Source organism: Sturnira hondurensis, unplaced genomic scaffold (genome assembly GCF_014824575.4).
Source record: "Sturnira hondurensis isolate 20B ecotype Veracruz unplaced genomic scaffold, ASM1482457v3 Scaffold0022977, whole genome shotgun sequence".
Classification (NCBI taxonomy): Eukaryota; Metazoa; Chordata; class Mammalia; order Chiroptera; family Phyllostomidae; genus Sturnira; species Sturnira hondurensis.
The window spans coordinates 1430478-1446313 of record NW_028095608.1 but is presented as its reverse complement, the minus strand read 5'-3'; the positions used below and the strand labels follow the sequence as shown (position 1 = coordinate 1446313).

General features: G+C 44.0%; 1 protein-coding gene across 5 annotated transcripts in view; it reads left to right on the top strand.

Moving 5' to 3' along the window:
• LYST (lysosomal trafficking regulator) overlaps positions 1-14983 on the top strand; it is a 149838-nt gene extending 134855 nt beyond the window's left edge. For all 5 annotated transcript variants that reach the window (XM_037037323.1, XM_037037321.1, XM_037037322.1 and 2 more), the window contains 6 exons: positions 2880-2978; positions 5265-5404; positions 5651-5748; positions 11521-11677; positions 12072-12143; positions 13031-14983. In XM_037037323.1, the coding sequence (XP_036893218.1) occupies positions 2880-2978; positions 5265-5404; positions 5651-5748; positions 11521-11677; positions 12072-12143; positions 13031-13169 (705 nt within the window). In that variant the 3' untranslated portion in view covers positions 13170-14983. The remainder of the gene's footprint in view (positions 1-2879; positions 2979-5264; positions 5405-5650; positions 5749-11520; positions 11678-12071; positions 12144-13030) is intronic.
• Positions 14984-15836: the final 853 nt, after the last annotated feature.

Here is a 15836-nt window from a genome sequence, read left to right as displayed (position 1 = left end):
TCCTCAGCCTGTGTCCCCAGACGGGGCTTCCACCCTGTAGCTTGTTGAGACAGTGTAATAATCTTAGCTGTCAGCTGACGGCGCAGGGTTGAACAAAGTCAGCATTGCTTTCTTCTCAGTGTCCACCTGCCTCGTGCCCCTCTGTCACCCTCTGTACCTGGTTTCCTAAAGACGGACCGGGCATGAGGCATGACAATGCTGTGGATGGCACGGGGTCCAACGAAAGCCCTGTGATCTGAGTCAGTGTCCAGCTTCCTTGTTCGCCGTGTCACCCTGGGAGGTGACTTCCCCCTCCCAAACTGGAACTGCTTTCCTCCTCTTTAAAACCAGGATGATGGACCCCCACAACTGGCTCATAAAGCTGTTGTGAAGGTGCTTCCAACATTTTTAAAAAGTTAGTTTGTGCCCTGGCTCGTGTAGCTCAGTGGATTGAGTATGAGCCTGTGAAGCAAAAGGTCACCAGTTCAATTCCCACTCAGAGAACACGCCTGGGTTGTAGGCCAGGTCCCCAGTAGGGGACACGTGAGAGGCAACCACACATTGATGTTTCTCTCCCTCTTTCTCCTTCCCTTCCCCTCTAAATAAATAAATAAATAAATAAAGTATTTTTAAAAAGAAGTTAGTTTTAAACTGTAAAACTGTATAATATATGTGTGTATATACACAATTCTGCCACAACTTTCTAAACTGGATGTGGAACCTTCTTTCTTTGTGTTTCCATGCAATGTTCTCTTACCCTTGTTGGATTTCCATTGCCTACACCTACTGCCTGTCCCTGTGGTCTGACAGTTACTCCCGTTCCCTGGGCCCTTGGAGATGGAGTAAACGACTTGGGGGGAATTTTCGGCAGTGATAGAAAGGAGAAAAGTGACTTTTTTACTTAATCCTTAATATACGTGAAAAAAAATGTTAGCCTTTGTTTATGTGACTTACCAGTCAACAAAAGTAACAATATAGGACAGTGAAAAACAAACTCATTAGAAATGTCGATAAGAATTTAAGCATTGCAAAATCATTTCTATCATGTAAAGTTTGGCACACCAACATCATTAAAGATGAAAGAATATTCACAAAAGTTCTTTTAGCAAAACAGGATGGTCCAGATTCTTTTAGGAAGGTACTTTGTAATAAAAGTACTTCAGTATTTTTCCATGTATAATGCACACTTTTTTGCCCACATTTTTGAGGGAAAAGTAAAGGTGCACATTAGACATGGGTACAATGGCTCCATACCATGGGTATAATAATCCCATGTATAATGCACAAAAATGTGTATGTGCATTATATATGGCAAAATATGGTCACTGGATAAGAATACCACATTTCATTTTTGTCCTTAGAAATATATTGTTGACTCACTAGTCCTTGAGAAAAATCATCTATGATGTTACATGATATGATGTTATATGATATGATATTACATGGAAGCTCACACACTGACCAACTTCTTCATCGCAGACACTGGAGTCCTGCCACCTCCTTGTCATAGTCTTCTGATTGACTTCATAACTGTGAACATATTCTTCTTTAAATTTTTTTCTCTTGTCTATTATGATAGAAAATGGGAAATTCTGTATATCTGATTGTGTTCAATGAAAGCTAAAAGCAGACTTCAGAATTGGTGTCTCCAATCTCCTTTTATGCTTTCTTAAAAGATGACAACATTCTTTATACAGTGCATTAAGAAACCAAATAAGACAATTTCACATATGACATTATCCTTCTGGGAGACCCATCACTCTTCCATTTTCTTGCTTTGTTTTGTTTTAGCAAAGCTAGAAATAACTGATAAGCAGAGATGAAATAATTCCTAGAATGATGAAATAGCAAAATGTTTCAAGATAGAGGAAAAATAAGATTATTAAAATCTTATAATGTAACTTAGGTTTATAAAAAATTTGAGTAGACCCATATGGTAATTGCAAGACAAAATGAGTTTTATTCTGTATATAACTAAGTACATGTTCTCTGAAGGTCCTCTAAGAACAAATAAAAGCTATGCAATTCAGTCGTCACCGCAGTTATGACTATCCAGGAAAGAAGCGCAAAGATAGAATTGGGTCATTTATATAGTTCAGAAGGGCCACGATCAAAGCAAATCAGTTTCTAAGGTAGCAGACACTTGAACACACTTGTAGGTCCCACGGAAGACACCATCAAAAGGCAGTTTGAAATCCTAAGAGGTGACAAGGGTTCCGAGAAGCACGGGGGTAAGGTGGGCAGGGCCCCCTCTGGGAAATCAGGGGAGGACACGGGGACAGTCTGAGGCTCAGAGCAGGGAAGAGGATGCCATCTGTGGCTGATGACCTCCATCTTCTTAATGACGTGTGGGGTGTGGCCAGTGGGGGAGAGGGGACGTGGGAGACGTGTCACCTGAAGTGATGTCTCTGTGCTCAAAACCGAAGGGTTTATAACCCAAAAGAGTAACCCCAGATTTTTGTCTCCACATTAATCTTTCCTTCTCCTGTTCAGTAGTCTTTAGAACTGCTAGAAGCAATACCTCTGTTTATATGTGCCGTTTCCCCACCAAAAACAGACAAAATATAAATAAAAGTAAAAAACAAGTGAGTACTGAAACACATTACACACACTGAGCCTTGGATCCAGTCCATCCTGGATCATTTTGTTTACAGGTCTGAGGAACACACGGCTGTGTGTGTGTGTGCACAGAAAATGAAAATCATAAATGACACATGGCAATATGTTTGAATTTGGAAACAGTGGAAGGATATTGTTTTTCTGTCTTTGCACCATTCTAATCATTTCAAGGAAAATGTTAACCTCAAATTCTGTGATCACATATTTTTTATAGTTGTCAGAAGAATAGTGTTTCTGATGCTTTGTAAACGTGATTGTCTTTGATTTGTCCTTTTCCAAAGGTGACTAGCTGTGCCTGGGTGCCTGACAGTTGCCAGCTGTTCACTGGGAGCAGGTGCGGTGTCATCACAGCCTACGCCAACAGGCTGACCAGCGGCACGGTAACCAGCCTGGGCGTGGGGGGCAGTGTGGGTGGGTGTCAGGGATGGCGAGAAAAACTTCGTTTTTCTCGATAACTCATTTCTCGTTTTTTCAGGATAACTCATTTTATATAAGGTTAACTCAACCTTTTTGAACTTTTTTATACTTTAATCTTTTCTTCACGTAAGCTCTTAAAATGTAAAAAAAAGGTCACATACCTAACTCTTCAGTGTTAGGCTTATTAGTATCACAAAAAATTTTGACAATAACTGTGAGGGTCTTATTTTTTATTGTCACAGACATCATCCTGAGTTATAATTTGTTTTCTACTTTGGCTTTTCCGCATCCTGGTGCGTCGTTGCCTGTATTCTCAGTGTCAACTGGAATGCTTACGCATGAACCTCAGGATCCTATAACATTTAAAGCTTAGAACCCTTAATGATCAACATCACTACCCCCTGGGTGAATTAAATGACAGCAAAATCCATGTAGCCCATCTTGATTTCTACCACTTACTGCAGTAAATTTTTTCAGCTATTACTGAAGCTCCAGGACTTGAGTTAAATTCTAAAACAGTCTAGTGAAGAAAAAAAGACACGTTATAGTTTACCGTTGTTCCTTTCTCAAATCAGCTGGTCGTGGTGCCGTTGAGGATACGTGGCAAGTTCAGAGTGATAACTCAGTAATAATCTTCTGATTTAGAACTTTCTCTGTGCCTTCTTCCCATTATAGTTTTCTCCACTATATCGCTATGTTTTACCAGGTGAAACCTATATTCTTAGTATAGGGTGACGCCAGGTTCCTCTACACAGGTGGCAAACACAAGGCCCGTGAGCCAAATCTGGCCCTGCACCCTGTTCCTACCCGAGGCAGTGCTGACCTCCTTGTCCCTAGTTAAGGAGCAGTTACATTTATACAGTCCTCAAATTACATTTGGCCCTTTGAAGGCAACTGCGAGGCTGATGTGGCCCCTGGTGAAAATGAGTTGGACACCCCTTAGCTCTTCTGTCCAAGTCTGTTCCCCGCAAACCCTTGTTGAGGTTCTTTGCCACGCTCCTCGGAGTGTAAATGTGGCCATAATACTGTTCTGCCGCATAGCCTAAGGAGCCATTAAAATGCTTCAAGGAGAGAGAACAAGACTCCTGTTCTACCCATAGAAATTATTTTCGGATCCACCAGGGAATCAATCATCTAGTAACCAAACTCTCACAATCATTTTAAGGTGGAAAATCTATAAAATTATCAGCCACCACCAGGAGGGCCCCGTGTTGTGTTCCCCCCATAAGTGTTGTTCGTGGCCAGGGAGTGAAAGAAACACACACGTACATGTGCACATATGTGAGCATCTATGCCTATATAAGTAAATATAAATTTAAATGTTTTTTAAATTCTCACCCCAGGATACGCTCTCTGATGTTAGAGAGAAAGGGGGCAAGAAACAGAGAAACGCACTGGTCGGTTGCCCCCTATACACGTCCTGCTGGGCGTCCCACCCACAACCGAGGCATCTACAACATTTGTGTGCGCAGGACTGCGCTCCAGCCAACTGACCCCCCTGGCCAGGGCTGGAAATGTATTCTAAAGAGATAATTCAGAGGAGAAATCAAGCCTTTATACATGAAGAATTTAATTACAGCATCTATAATTTTTTAAAATTAGAAACAATTGTAAATGTCTATCAATAAAGGATGTTCAAGTAAATTATGGTATACTGACTGCATAGAACATTAATTATAACACTATTAAAATTATTTTGAGGACAGTGTCAAAGATGGGAAGTGCTTATTGGACATTGTATAAAATACAAAATAGAAAGTTCTTTGTATGGCAGTTTTTACAACTATAAAAATACATGGATATTTGGACAAAGACTGAGCAAGAATAGACACAATACAAAGTGTATTAATGAAAAAAATTTTTAAGATTTTATTATTTTTCAGAGAGGGGGAAGAGAGGGAGAAAAACATAAACATTGGTGTGAGAGAAACATCAGTTGGCTGCCTCTCACACGCCCCCAACCAGGGACCTGGTCTGCAACCCAGGCATGTGCCCTGACCAGGAATCGAACTGGTGAGCTTCTAGTTTGTGGGACAATGCCAAACCCACTGAGCCATGCCAGTCAGTACAATGCAAAATGTTTTTAATGTTTAGTTTTACTGTTTAGAAATTGTTGAACTGAATTGGGTTGCAAAGCAAAATGTTTGCAATTATTTGAGTCACTTCGGTTGTCTTTGTTTTTTAGGTAAATACTAGGATGCCTTTTGTCATTGCTTTTATCTTATGCTTTACTCAATTTTTAATTGCAGCCTTCAGAGATAGAGATGGAGTCGCAGGTGCATCTCTATGGGCACACTGAGGAGGTCACCAGCTTGTTTGTCTGCAAGCCGTACAGTATCCTGATAAGTGTGAGCAGAGACGGGACCTGCGTCATATGGGACTTGAACAGGTACGGAGGGTCTGTGGCTCCAGTGCAGCTGACCGAGCTAGCGTTCCGGTCCCCCCTGCATGACAGGTGCACGAAAATGACATCCTTACGTCCTAATAACTCACAACACAAAGTACAAACTTTACCTTTGTAATCTTACTGAAATCGAAAGGTCCATTAGGAATGCCTTACAAATAATAGCTACCTAAATGAGACAGTATAATTGGATTTACTGATCATTTGCAAATTCGTGTCTTCATCTTTCAGGCTATGCTATGTGCAAACTCTGGCAGGACACAAAAGCCCCGTCACAGCCGTCTCTGCCAGTGAGACAACAGGTGACATTGCCACGGTGTGTGATTCAGGTGAGCCAGCCCCTAACCAAACACAAGGCTGTTGCTAAGGTGACACTGTAGTTCCAGTGTTGGATACATTTCACAGGCCCTTCCAAATGTAACTACTTTGTTCATAGCGCGCGTGTGTTAAAATACAACAGGGCCAAGAGTGAGTCATCAATTTATGCCTCAACTGATGCAAGAGTTAGTGCTGCCCTAATTTAACTCTTTTTCTGATATGTTTAAACTGTATTTGAGCTCATGTAATTACAGTTATGTAATTATCTGAATTTTCTTGCTTTTTGTTTTTTAATGCTTTTTTTCTTCTGCTTTTTAACTAACTTCACTGCCTTCCTCCTGAAATGAAAAGCACCAGCTTTGAGTGTAGCCTTCCAGGCCCTGAGAGAGAAGAGTAACACAGAGTAACAGTGGGGTGCGCTTCTACATCAGACTCACATGACCAAGATCAGAGGTCTTTGTTTTGGGTTTTCATGTACACGCATTAAAAAAGTTGACACATCAGCAGAAGAGAACAATTGGAAAATTCATAAATCTTCTATTTGCCTTTCTGCTCCTCAGCATCTGAAGATTGAAAACATCCTTTGAAAAACTGTTTCTTTCTGCCCGCTCCGTAGAGAATATCTTCGACACATCCACACTGGGTGGTCCTCTATCCTTTGTTCGCACTTGGGTGTTGTTTTCGACACCAAATGTATGATGTCTTTCCAGACACCAAACAGCTCCCTAATTCTATGATATACTGGTGTCCAACTGTGCAGTTCACTTCTAACCAACTGCTTGAAGTCGGGGAGTTCCCCAAACCCCCCGCCAGGTTCGTGACTCACTAGCCTTGATACCCCTGTGTGTTGCAAAGCACAGGCACGAACAGCCGGTGAGGAGGGCCCAGAGGGAAGCCCTGGCGGTCCGCCCACAGGGGGTCAGAGCGCAGTGCCTTCTGGCCCAAGAGTGCGCACCCAGTGGGGGACACTCCCGTCCCTGTTGTCGAGGGCTCTCCGAGGTGTCGTCAGGTAGACGGAGTTGATTGGATCACTGGCCATTGCTCATCGAGCTCAGTCCCCAGGCCCTCGCCCCTCCAGGAGGTGGGGAGGTGCTGCGTGTCCTGCCCTCTAATCCCGTGGTTGGGTTTTCTGGGGGCCGGCCCCCATCCTGAAGCTGTCTAATCCCCGCCTGGCCCCCCCAAACCAGGAGCATCAAAAGACAGTAAATTAGCAGGGTTTTAGGAGCTCAATGCCAGCAACCTGGGTCAAAAAACAATTTTTTTTACCACAGACATCTCTGGCATTTTGTTTTTACAAAATGTTCATTCAGTCTTGTATTCAAGAAAAGTAATCTTCAGTCATGCTTAAAGATTTCAGGTGTGATTTTCCCATTAGCCCCAGTCATCAAATAATGTCGTGAAGAGTTTCATTCCCTGAGCAGCACAGCTGAGGGGAGGGATCTGAAACAGCTGACCTGGGTGACGTGGGGGTGGGCGGACGACTGACTCCTGCGCTAACTGTTCTGGACTTGGCCGTTAGCAGCTCTCGGTGCATCACGGCGAGAGGGAATCTAGGGGCGTAACGTGATGATTATTTATGCAGAGGCCTCTACATTCTTGTTTTGGCAACGTTTGGAAGTTAGGACTGGTCCTGAGGGAGCTGCATTCTCTCAAGTTAATTACTTTCCTGCTGCCAGTCGTGACTTATTTCTGTGCTATTATACCAGCTGGCCCTATGGGAACAGGAAGCCAAATTACTTTTGCTGCAGCTACCAGCTCACTTGCAGGTTTGCAGGTGTCCCTAGGCAGTGCGCAGTGTGATAACGGTGGAACTTTTCTCTAATTGGAACAAAAAGGCCGTCTCAACTTTTTAAAGGTAATAGGTACCTTTTTTGGTACATATTAGGGAGAAGTCATAAAGAACATTTGGTATGTAGAGAGCATAACAAAATCACGATTTTCTTTTAAGAGACAGGCCAAATGTAGAGTCGAGGTGACTTGACTCGAGGTCATCCTCTTGTTCCCATAGTGCAAGGAGGGGAGACAGTTACTAGTCGAACAGAAGTCTTTACCTTTTGTGAGTGCCATCCAAGTAACTGTAAAATTAAAATTACAAATTGTGGGGGCAGCTTCCTCGCAAGTCCCCCCGTGTGCCACGGATGAGAGTAGATATGACTGAGACATGATGTGATCTGCTTAGGGAGGAGAAGTGGCCATTTTCCCAGAGGAAAAAGGCCATGGGCAGTGGCCAGTTTCTCCAAGGAGAAAAAGGCCTCAAGCCCCCTCCTCCAGGGCCTTTTATTTGGTTGCAATACACAGGAATATAGAGCGGCAAGGATCAAACAGTAGATAACATTTCAAAGAAATCTGAGGGCTTAGCATGAGTCAGAGTCTGTCAGGAACAGAGTTTTAGGGTTTCCTGCTCGAACCCTTAACATATGAATGAGAGCACTCTTAGCAGAGCAGATTTCACAGGTTTACTAGGAAGTCTTTGTGATGCCAGATTTTCCCCCAGGACACGCTCTAGCAAGGCAAGGAGCTGCACTTTCCCCCATCAGGTATTCAGGCTTAAGGGGATTAGAGCCAGGAAGCGCTTCTCCCAGAGAACATGGGGACTCGGGCTTTGTCAAGGGTGGTGGTGCCGAGAGTCCATTGCTCCCTCTTTCTTGCAGCGCCCCCCCAGTCCTTCCATGAAGGCCTCCCAAGTGATTGAGTCTGGCTTAGGTTGCCCCCGTCCCCCCGCCCCCCCCCCTTACCTGTTATTGACTTCAACCAAGCTCTGGGGGCAGGGAGAGGAAACTGAGGCAGCGTTTGCTACCAGAGACAAGCTTTGTCTCCTGCGGCTCGAATTCCAAAGGTCGTCCCTCGCCCTTAGCCACAAGGGGCCGAGATATAATTCCTAGAGCCAGGCAGAGCGGTCTACAACAATAAATAAATGTGTGTACACATGTTGTATGTGTTATGTGTGCATATGTACCTGTCTACACACAAACACATGTTTTGTCTTCTCCAAAACTTCTGTATTGGGGCTGAAGTTACAGTGGCTTATTCTTCCTGATCATAATTCCACAGTGCTTATTATGGGATGTTGTTTTCATAGTGATAAGATGTGAAATTTATTAAACTATGTGAGTATTATGCTACATAGTTTCTGTATTTTTTAAAGTCATTCTATCACTGGATCAAAATAGATACCTTTTAGCTAGGGTTCATAGCCTGGTCGTGTGTCGTAGTGTCATTATAGAGTTAATATAATATCCTAAGGTTCAGGATAGAGGATGGCTCTCTGATTTAGTTTCAGAGAAGATGCATAGAAAGAATAAAGTTTTTCCAGCAAAGCCTAATTTTCTTTTTACTGGATGTACTAAATTATACATGAAAGCGACCTAGTGCTGGTGAAGGGCCTTGATGTTTTTGATACTTGCAGTCTTGGGCAGATGAGCAGTGACCTGGTGGTGTGGCCAGGTGGCTGGATGATCTGCTGTGGTGAGTCTCTGCGGGTTCAGTTCCGTACTGTGCTCAGAGCCCAGGACACGTTCACACTTTCATGCTGAGGGCCCAGCCGTGCTGTAGCTGGGGGTCACGGGGCCCCCCCCGCGTCAGCTTTTATGGACATGTAGCCAGTGACTTCAGTGAGCCCTCCACCCTCACTAGTACCATAGGGTTACTTTATTTTTTTAAATCTTTTATCAGGTATTAAATTCAAAAGAAAGAGTGAAATGTAGTCTACTCGTGGAAAAGATGAATTTATCGTTTCCTACACCTTGATGCTTTATTTAGATAATCTCTCCTCATCAGTGTTCTACAGTCATAAGTCTGAGTAGCACATTGGCCTTTTTACAATGTGTGTGTGCATGTGTGCGTGCGTGCATGTGTGTATGTTAAGATACAGTGAATGTAAAAGTTGCCATTTAAACCACTTAAAAATATACGATTCAGTGGCACTGTTGCAGCCACAGTGTCATGCAACCATCACCCTAAACGGAGACCCTGTCACCCCCATTCCTCCCTCCCCACAGCTCCTGTGACCTCTGTCCCACTTTCTGTCGCTGTGAATTTGCCTGCTCTGGAAATTTCACAGCAGCGGAAGCACAAAACATTTGTGTTTTTATGTCTGGCTTATTTTACTTAGTATGTTTTCAAGGTTCATCCATGTTGTAGCTAGCATGTGTCAGAGCTTCATTATTTCTTTTAAAAGTTTTTATTTATTTTAGAGAAAGGGGAAAGGAGGGAGAGAACCATTGATGTATTAGAGAAACATTGCTGGGTTGCCTCTTACATGCCCCCAACCGGGGACCTGGCCCACAACCCAGGCATGTGCTCTGACCAGGAATCGAACCAGCAACCTTTTGGTCTGTGGGATGATGCCCAGCCCACTGAGCCACACTGATCAGGACTTCATTACTCTTTGTGGTTGAATAGTATTCCATTCTATAGGTTAGTGATTTTCTACCGGTGTGCACAGAGCAGGAATTTTTAAAATATGCCGTACCTGACTATTCAGTCCGGGGCACTGACTTCTTTTCCCTTAGGTTGTCAAATAAGAAGAATGACAGCAGCCAACACAACAATAGCCATCCAGTGTGAGTGGCCTGTCTTGAGTCATAAATGTATAGGTCACGTCACGTAATAAGGTTGTGTCTGACTGGTTCATTCTCGGTACCAGAAATCCTTGTATACAAGTATAGGCACCTGTTTTTTTTTAAATGTCATTATGGAGCAAGAAGGTAGGTAATTACTATTGTTTTTTTGTAAATCAATCAAAATTATACACCTCTCTTTTGCCAGATTAGCAAAAATATTTTTGGTATGAAGCAGAATCTTAGTCATTTGTGCCAAGAGATGCAGAGGCTGAAAATCACTGGTGTAAATAGACCACATTTGTTTACTCCTTTATCTAATGATGGACATTTGGGTCGTTCCCACCTTTCAGGTATTGTGAATAATGTGCAACCCACTGGGCGGTTTGGTTTGTGATATTTGAAGGTCTTTAGCTTATCTGTAAATAGACAAGTATTTCCAGTATTTGTTTCTTTGCTATAAAATATAAAATCTTTTCATTGCCTTAATAAAGGAGAGACATAAATTCTCTATTTTTATGTTAGTTCAAATGGAGAAATAAAATTAAGTGTAGTAACACGATGGCATCCAGACTCTACAAGGCCTCTTGCCCCTTTATCAGAATACGTCTCCCAGGAAGGCGGACTCCGCGTCATGTAGCCCCGAACCAATGGCCTGTCCGTAGAGAATGGCCGACGATACGGCCTCCTTCAGCCCCCAGAAGACCATAGAAAGTTCGGTCAGTCAGCATCTGTGAAAAGAAAAAACTAGCTTAATAAGGTGTTGATTTATAAGACTCAATCTGAGATATTCTGAAGAATTAGATTCCTTTTTTTTTAAGAATTAATTTTTAACCCAGGCAACATTTTTTTCTTCAGATGTCACACAAGTCACTTCTTATAGATGATTTTACAGAATATTTTCTCTGTGTGGAGATTGTTTAGCTTTCTGGGTACTTTCAGATTCAGAGTTCACAGCTCATGTGTTGAAATATCATGATTCATGATTAATTTACTATATCGCTCTCTGTGGCAGATGAATTTGTATTTTTTTTACTGGTCACTGTCTAGATAAACATGCAGAGCTTCCTGTGACTTCAATGCAGTGACTTCACTTGCTCGTTCTGCCGTATGGAGTTGCCTGTCAACTCCATCACTAAAACCAGCTTGGCCCCGGGGTGCCCTCAGACCCCAGGGTGCTGGGCAGGCGATGCCACCCTGGTGACTGCAGGTTTGGTGTTTCAGCTGGAGGAGGCAGCGACCTCAGGCTGTGGACAGTGAACGGGGACCTCGTGGGACACGTGCACTGCAGGGAGATCATCTGTTCTGTGGCCTTCTCCAACCAGCCCGAGGGTGTCTCTGTCAATGTGATTGCGGGGGGCCTGGAAAATGGGGTCGTCAGGTAAGATGCTCCCCGCTCTCTGTCTGCTTTGGTTCACAAGGACGTGGGTTCCACAGTGAGCTGTTAATACGTAGGCGGGTTAATGTTTGACCATTAGAATTTAAAATCACCATACAGTGTAGGTTCTTCAGTTACTCCTGTTTTACTTCTAATAAAGATGGCTTTAGTGCCACTGTGAAGTTTTATATTGCTTAACTATTGAAGATCAACAACATGAAAATATGCCCAGTTAGGTTTTCTGACTCCCATTCCCGCCCCTGCGCACCTCCCAGAACTAACTGGAGTAACTGCTTACTGTGTTTCCTTCTAGATAATGTTTAAGAAATAAGCAAGCATAGGTTTGCTGGCGAAGGAAATGTAGTTTGCGTGATTAGTCGACTTTTTTCCCCTCTAGGTTATGGAGTACGTGGGACCTAAAGCCTGTGCGGGAAATCACGTTTCCTAAGTCAAATCAGCCGATTGTAAGGTGAGCCCTGCCCTCCCATTCTTCGGAACATCCTTTGTGAGAGAGAGATTAAAGCTCACGGACCTAAAGAAATCTCTGAGGAGCATCTCGGAAAGGGCAACACTCATTAGGCGCCAGGTTGTCTGGGGCCCAGTGGCCAGCGGAGGCATAGTCCTTGTCCTTGTGGAGTTTGAAGCCCGAGTCAGGCACTGGGCCTGGCAGCCTGGGGTGGTGGCCAGGGGAGGCCTCTGGAGTGGGAGAAGTGACATTTTTTTCCCTTCCTTATTGAAAATACCATAATGGTGATTGATGGCCACAGGAATGTGCTTGACAGGATTGGCAAACAGCTGTTCCCTCCTTCGTTAACAAATTTCACTTAAAAACTTGAATGGGCATAAGTGATTCAAAATTCTACTTTATTAAAATAAGTTTATTTCTAAAATGCTAAATTCAAAGTTTAATGAACCAAAATTAATAATTTATTGTTATATTTTTACTCTTTTCTCTTTTGAAGAAATAAAATATCTCCATAATCATTTATTTTTATAAAGAAAAAATAAAGTACTGTTACATTTTTTAAAGTTTCCTATACCCAAGTAGTTGTTGTTTAAGTAATAAAGGGTAAATGAGAAGGAACAAGAAGGTATAAAAGGACGGAATGGCACGTGCTGATCTGTGGGTGCCGACGCCGTTCTGTGTCACCTGGTTAGAAGGAGCTTCACAAACGTGGCGGCAGAGCCACTGCCTGTGTGAGAGTCACAGGCGGCCATAGGCACTCACGTCCTGGGTCCCTCCGCTGCAGTAAAGGCATCAGGACTTCTCCACACCGACCCCTGTGTGATCCCCAATGTGCTCATACGACTTGAAGAGACGTGCTTTACAAACAGGATTTTTTTCTTTTTTTACAGCCTCACATTTTCCTGTGACGGCCACCACCTGTACACAGCGAACAGTGAAGGGACTGTGATTGCCTGGTGTCGGAAGGACCAGCAGCGCCTGAAGCAGCCCATGTTCTATTCCTTCCTGAGCAGCTACGCAGCCGGCTGAAGGCGAGAGCTGCGCGTTCTCTGAGCACTTGAACTCTGTGCTAGATTTGGGGCCTCACCCATTTTAGGAGGTTGAGCCTGAAGAAATGGATGACCAAACAAACCTCTACATAATTATAAAAGCTGTTCATCTGCCCAGAACCCTGCAGCCTCCGGGGCCCTGGGAGGAAGCTTCGGACAAAGTGACAGCGTGTGCCCACCAATGGGACTGAGGTCTTCCATAGGCACTGAAAATCATAGTCCTGGAGTCTTTTCTACAAGGGTATTCTAAAGAGATCAGGGTCGCTCCTTTTCTAGGATTCCAAAAGGGCCAAGAGAATTTAAATTGCTCAGCGAGTTGTTTATAAAATACTCTTAAAATAATATTTAAAAAGTTTTACACCCAGCTAATCCCCTACCCTGAAAAGGGGGAGAAAAGGATGAAGAATCCAGGACGTGATCGTGGCTTTCTTGAAGAAGTGGACTGTTCAGCGGGCGCCTCCGCACCGTTGTCTGGAGCACCTGCAGATGAAAAAGACCACTAGTGAGTCTCAATATTCCAAGGCAGGTTCTGCCAGTTGCCTTCTTAGCTCGAAGTAGAAGCAGGAGTCTTTGACAGCCACAAACAAGAACAGGGCTCTCTCTAACCACAGACACATGGCGTGTCTTCATAAACATCCCATTTAAGATCCATAACACTAGGTTCTGACTCCCCTCAGTTGAGTCACTAAGATTTGAACCCACGCTCACCCTCTGAGTGTCTGCCCCGCACAGAGCATCGAGAGCACAGCCGTCTGCAGCAGAAAGCCGCCGCCGCCGCGCGGGAAGTCTGCACAGGTGGTAGTGATCTGGTCTGGGTGAGACATCTGAACTCTCGTGCAGGAAGAGGTTTCTTCCCTGAGACAAGAGGGGACCACTTACGTGGTTTCAAACACGAGGCGGAATAATTCCTTTAGGAAGCAGCTTCCACGCTGGTTCCTCCACTAACCTGCACCACCTGAGAGTGCGAGGAGCATCTTAACCACACACCACAGCAGAGTCAGCGCCGTCAGGGCAGCATTCCTGAAAGGCTTGGAGCGGTCTCCCCGCCGTGGTGTGAGGGCGCTGTTTCTGCTTGGGTGCTGCTTGACTGGCTTTGAAGACACTTAAACAAACTGAGTAACGTGTTCCCACAGGATGAAAACCTGTGTTCCCACCTGAGAGTCACTGGCATGTTTGCTACGAAAATTTGACTCACATGGTGTTTACAGAACTACTTTTATAACTTCCAGACTTTCTGAAACATTCTACTTAAAAACTGTACAAAACAATTCCCAAGGCTCTGCATCAAGATCAGTACGAGCAGCAGCAAACAGCCGCAGGCAGTCGTGGCGCGTCGGAACGCCATGCAGGCTGCGTTCATACCGCGCTCGCGCAGACAGCCGGGAGCTCTGAGGCCCAGACGGTGCAGAGATGACATCATTCCTGCTCACGTTGAAGTGATTTGCTTTGTTTAAAAAGAAATCGCAGCTATTGTCTAGCTTTCACTTTTCTACTGAGAACCTCAAATTAGTCCCCTTAGAATAGTGTTGCTACTCAGTCTTTTTTTTAAGGCTGAATTTCATTTGTCTAAAGAGGAAATATGCAAAACAACCAGTCTTGTTAAAGAGTGCAATATTATATTTTTATGTAAAAATGAAAATTTGGGGGATTATTTATTCAGCATGAAACTCACTCTGTCTGTGTGTGAAACACCTCGTGACGTGCATGTTGCGGCAAATGTGTCTGCAGATTCCCACACGCTCTCCCCTTCACACACACTGCCGCTTCAGGCTGGGAATAAACTTCATAAAAACAGGTTTGAAGACCTATTCTTTGTACAGTCTGAACTGTAAGACCAGATCTCATATTGATGGCTCTTCTTTTATAACCCACACAGGCTCTCTCTTTCCCCTTCTAAGTTAGTCACTGTGAAAGGATAACTGTCATTTCCTAGTGTTGGCCTTTGTGGCGAATTTTATATTCAAACTTTACTACCCTTAAATGGACTTCAGTCAGGCCTGCGGTGAAACCACTTGTTTCAAAGAGAAGGGCATCAGCCCTGCCCTCAGCAGATCTGTACAGAGGCCCTACTGTGTGCCAAGGACACAGGAATTGCCTGCACTGTTGGGGTTGTAGGCTGATGGAGGGACCTGCTTGACAACGTACACTGTGTAGTTACCGAGCATGTGAAGGTGAAGTACAGTGTCCTCTGAGAGAACAGAACAGGAAGGATCAAGAGGGTCCCACTGCAAACCACACAATTTACACAGCAGCTACATCCTGCTGGGCAGCTCAGTCAGTGAGAACATTGTCCTGATCCACCAAAGTTGTGGGTTCCATCTTTGGTCAGGGCACATAAGAGTCAACCAGTGAATGCATAAATAAGTGGAACAATAAATCAGTGTTTCTCTCTCTTCTTCTACTCTCTCTAAAAAAAAATTTAAAGTAACTCCTGCCCTGGCTGGTGTGGCTCAGTGGGTTAAGTGCCACCCTGCAAACCAAAGGGTCACAGGTTTGATTCCCAGTCAGGGCACTTGCCTGGGCTGTGGGCTAGGTCCCCAGTAGGGGGCCCACAAGAAGCAACCACACGTTGATGTTTCTCTCCCTCTCTCCCTCCCTTCCCGTCTCTAAATAATTAAAATCTTTTTAAAAAATAAAAAAGTAACTA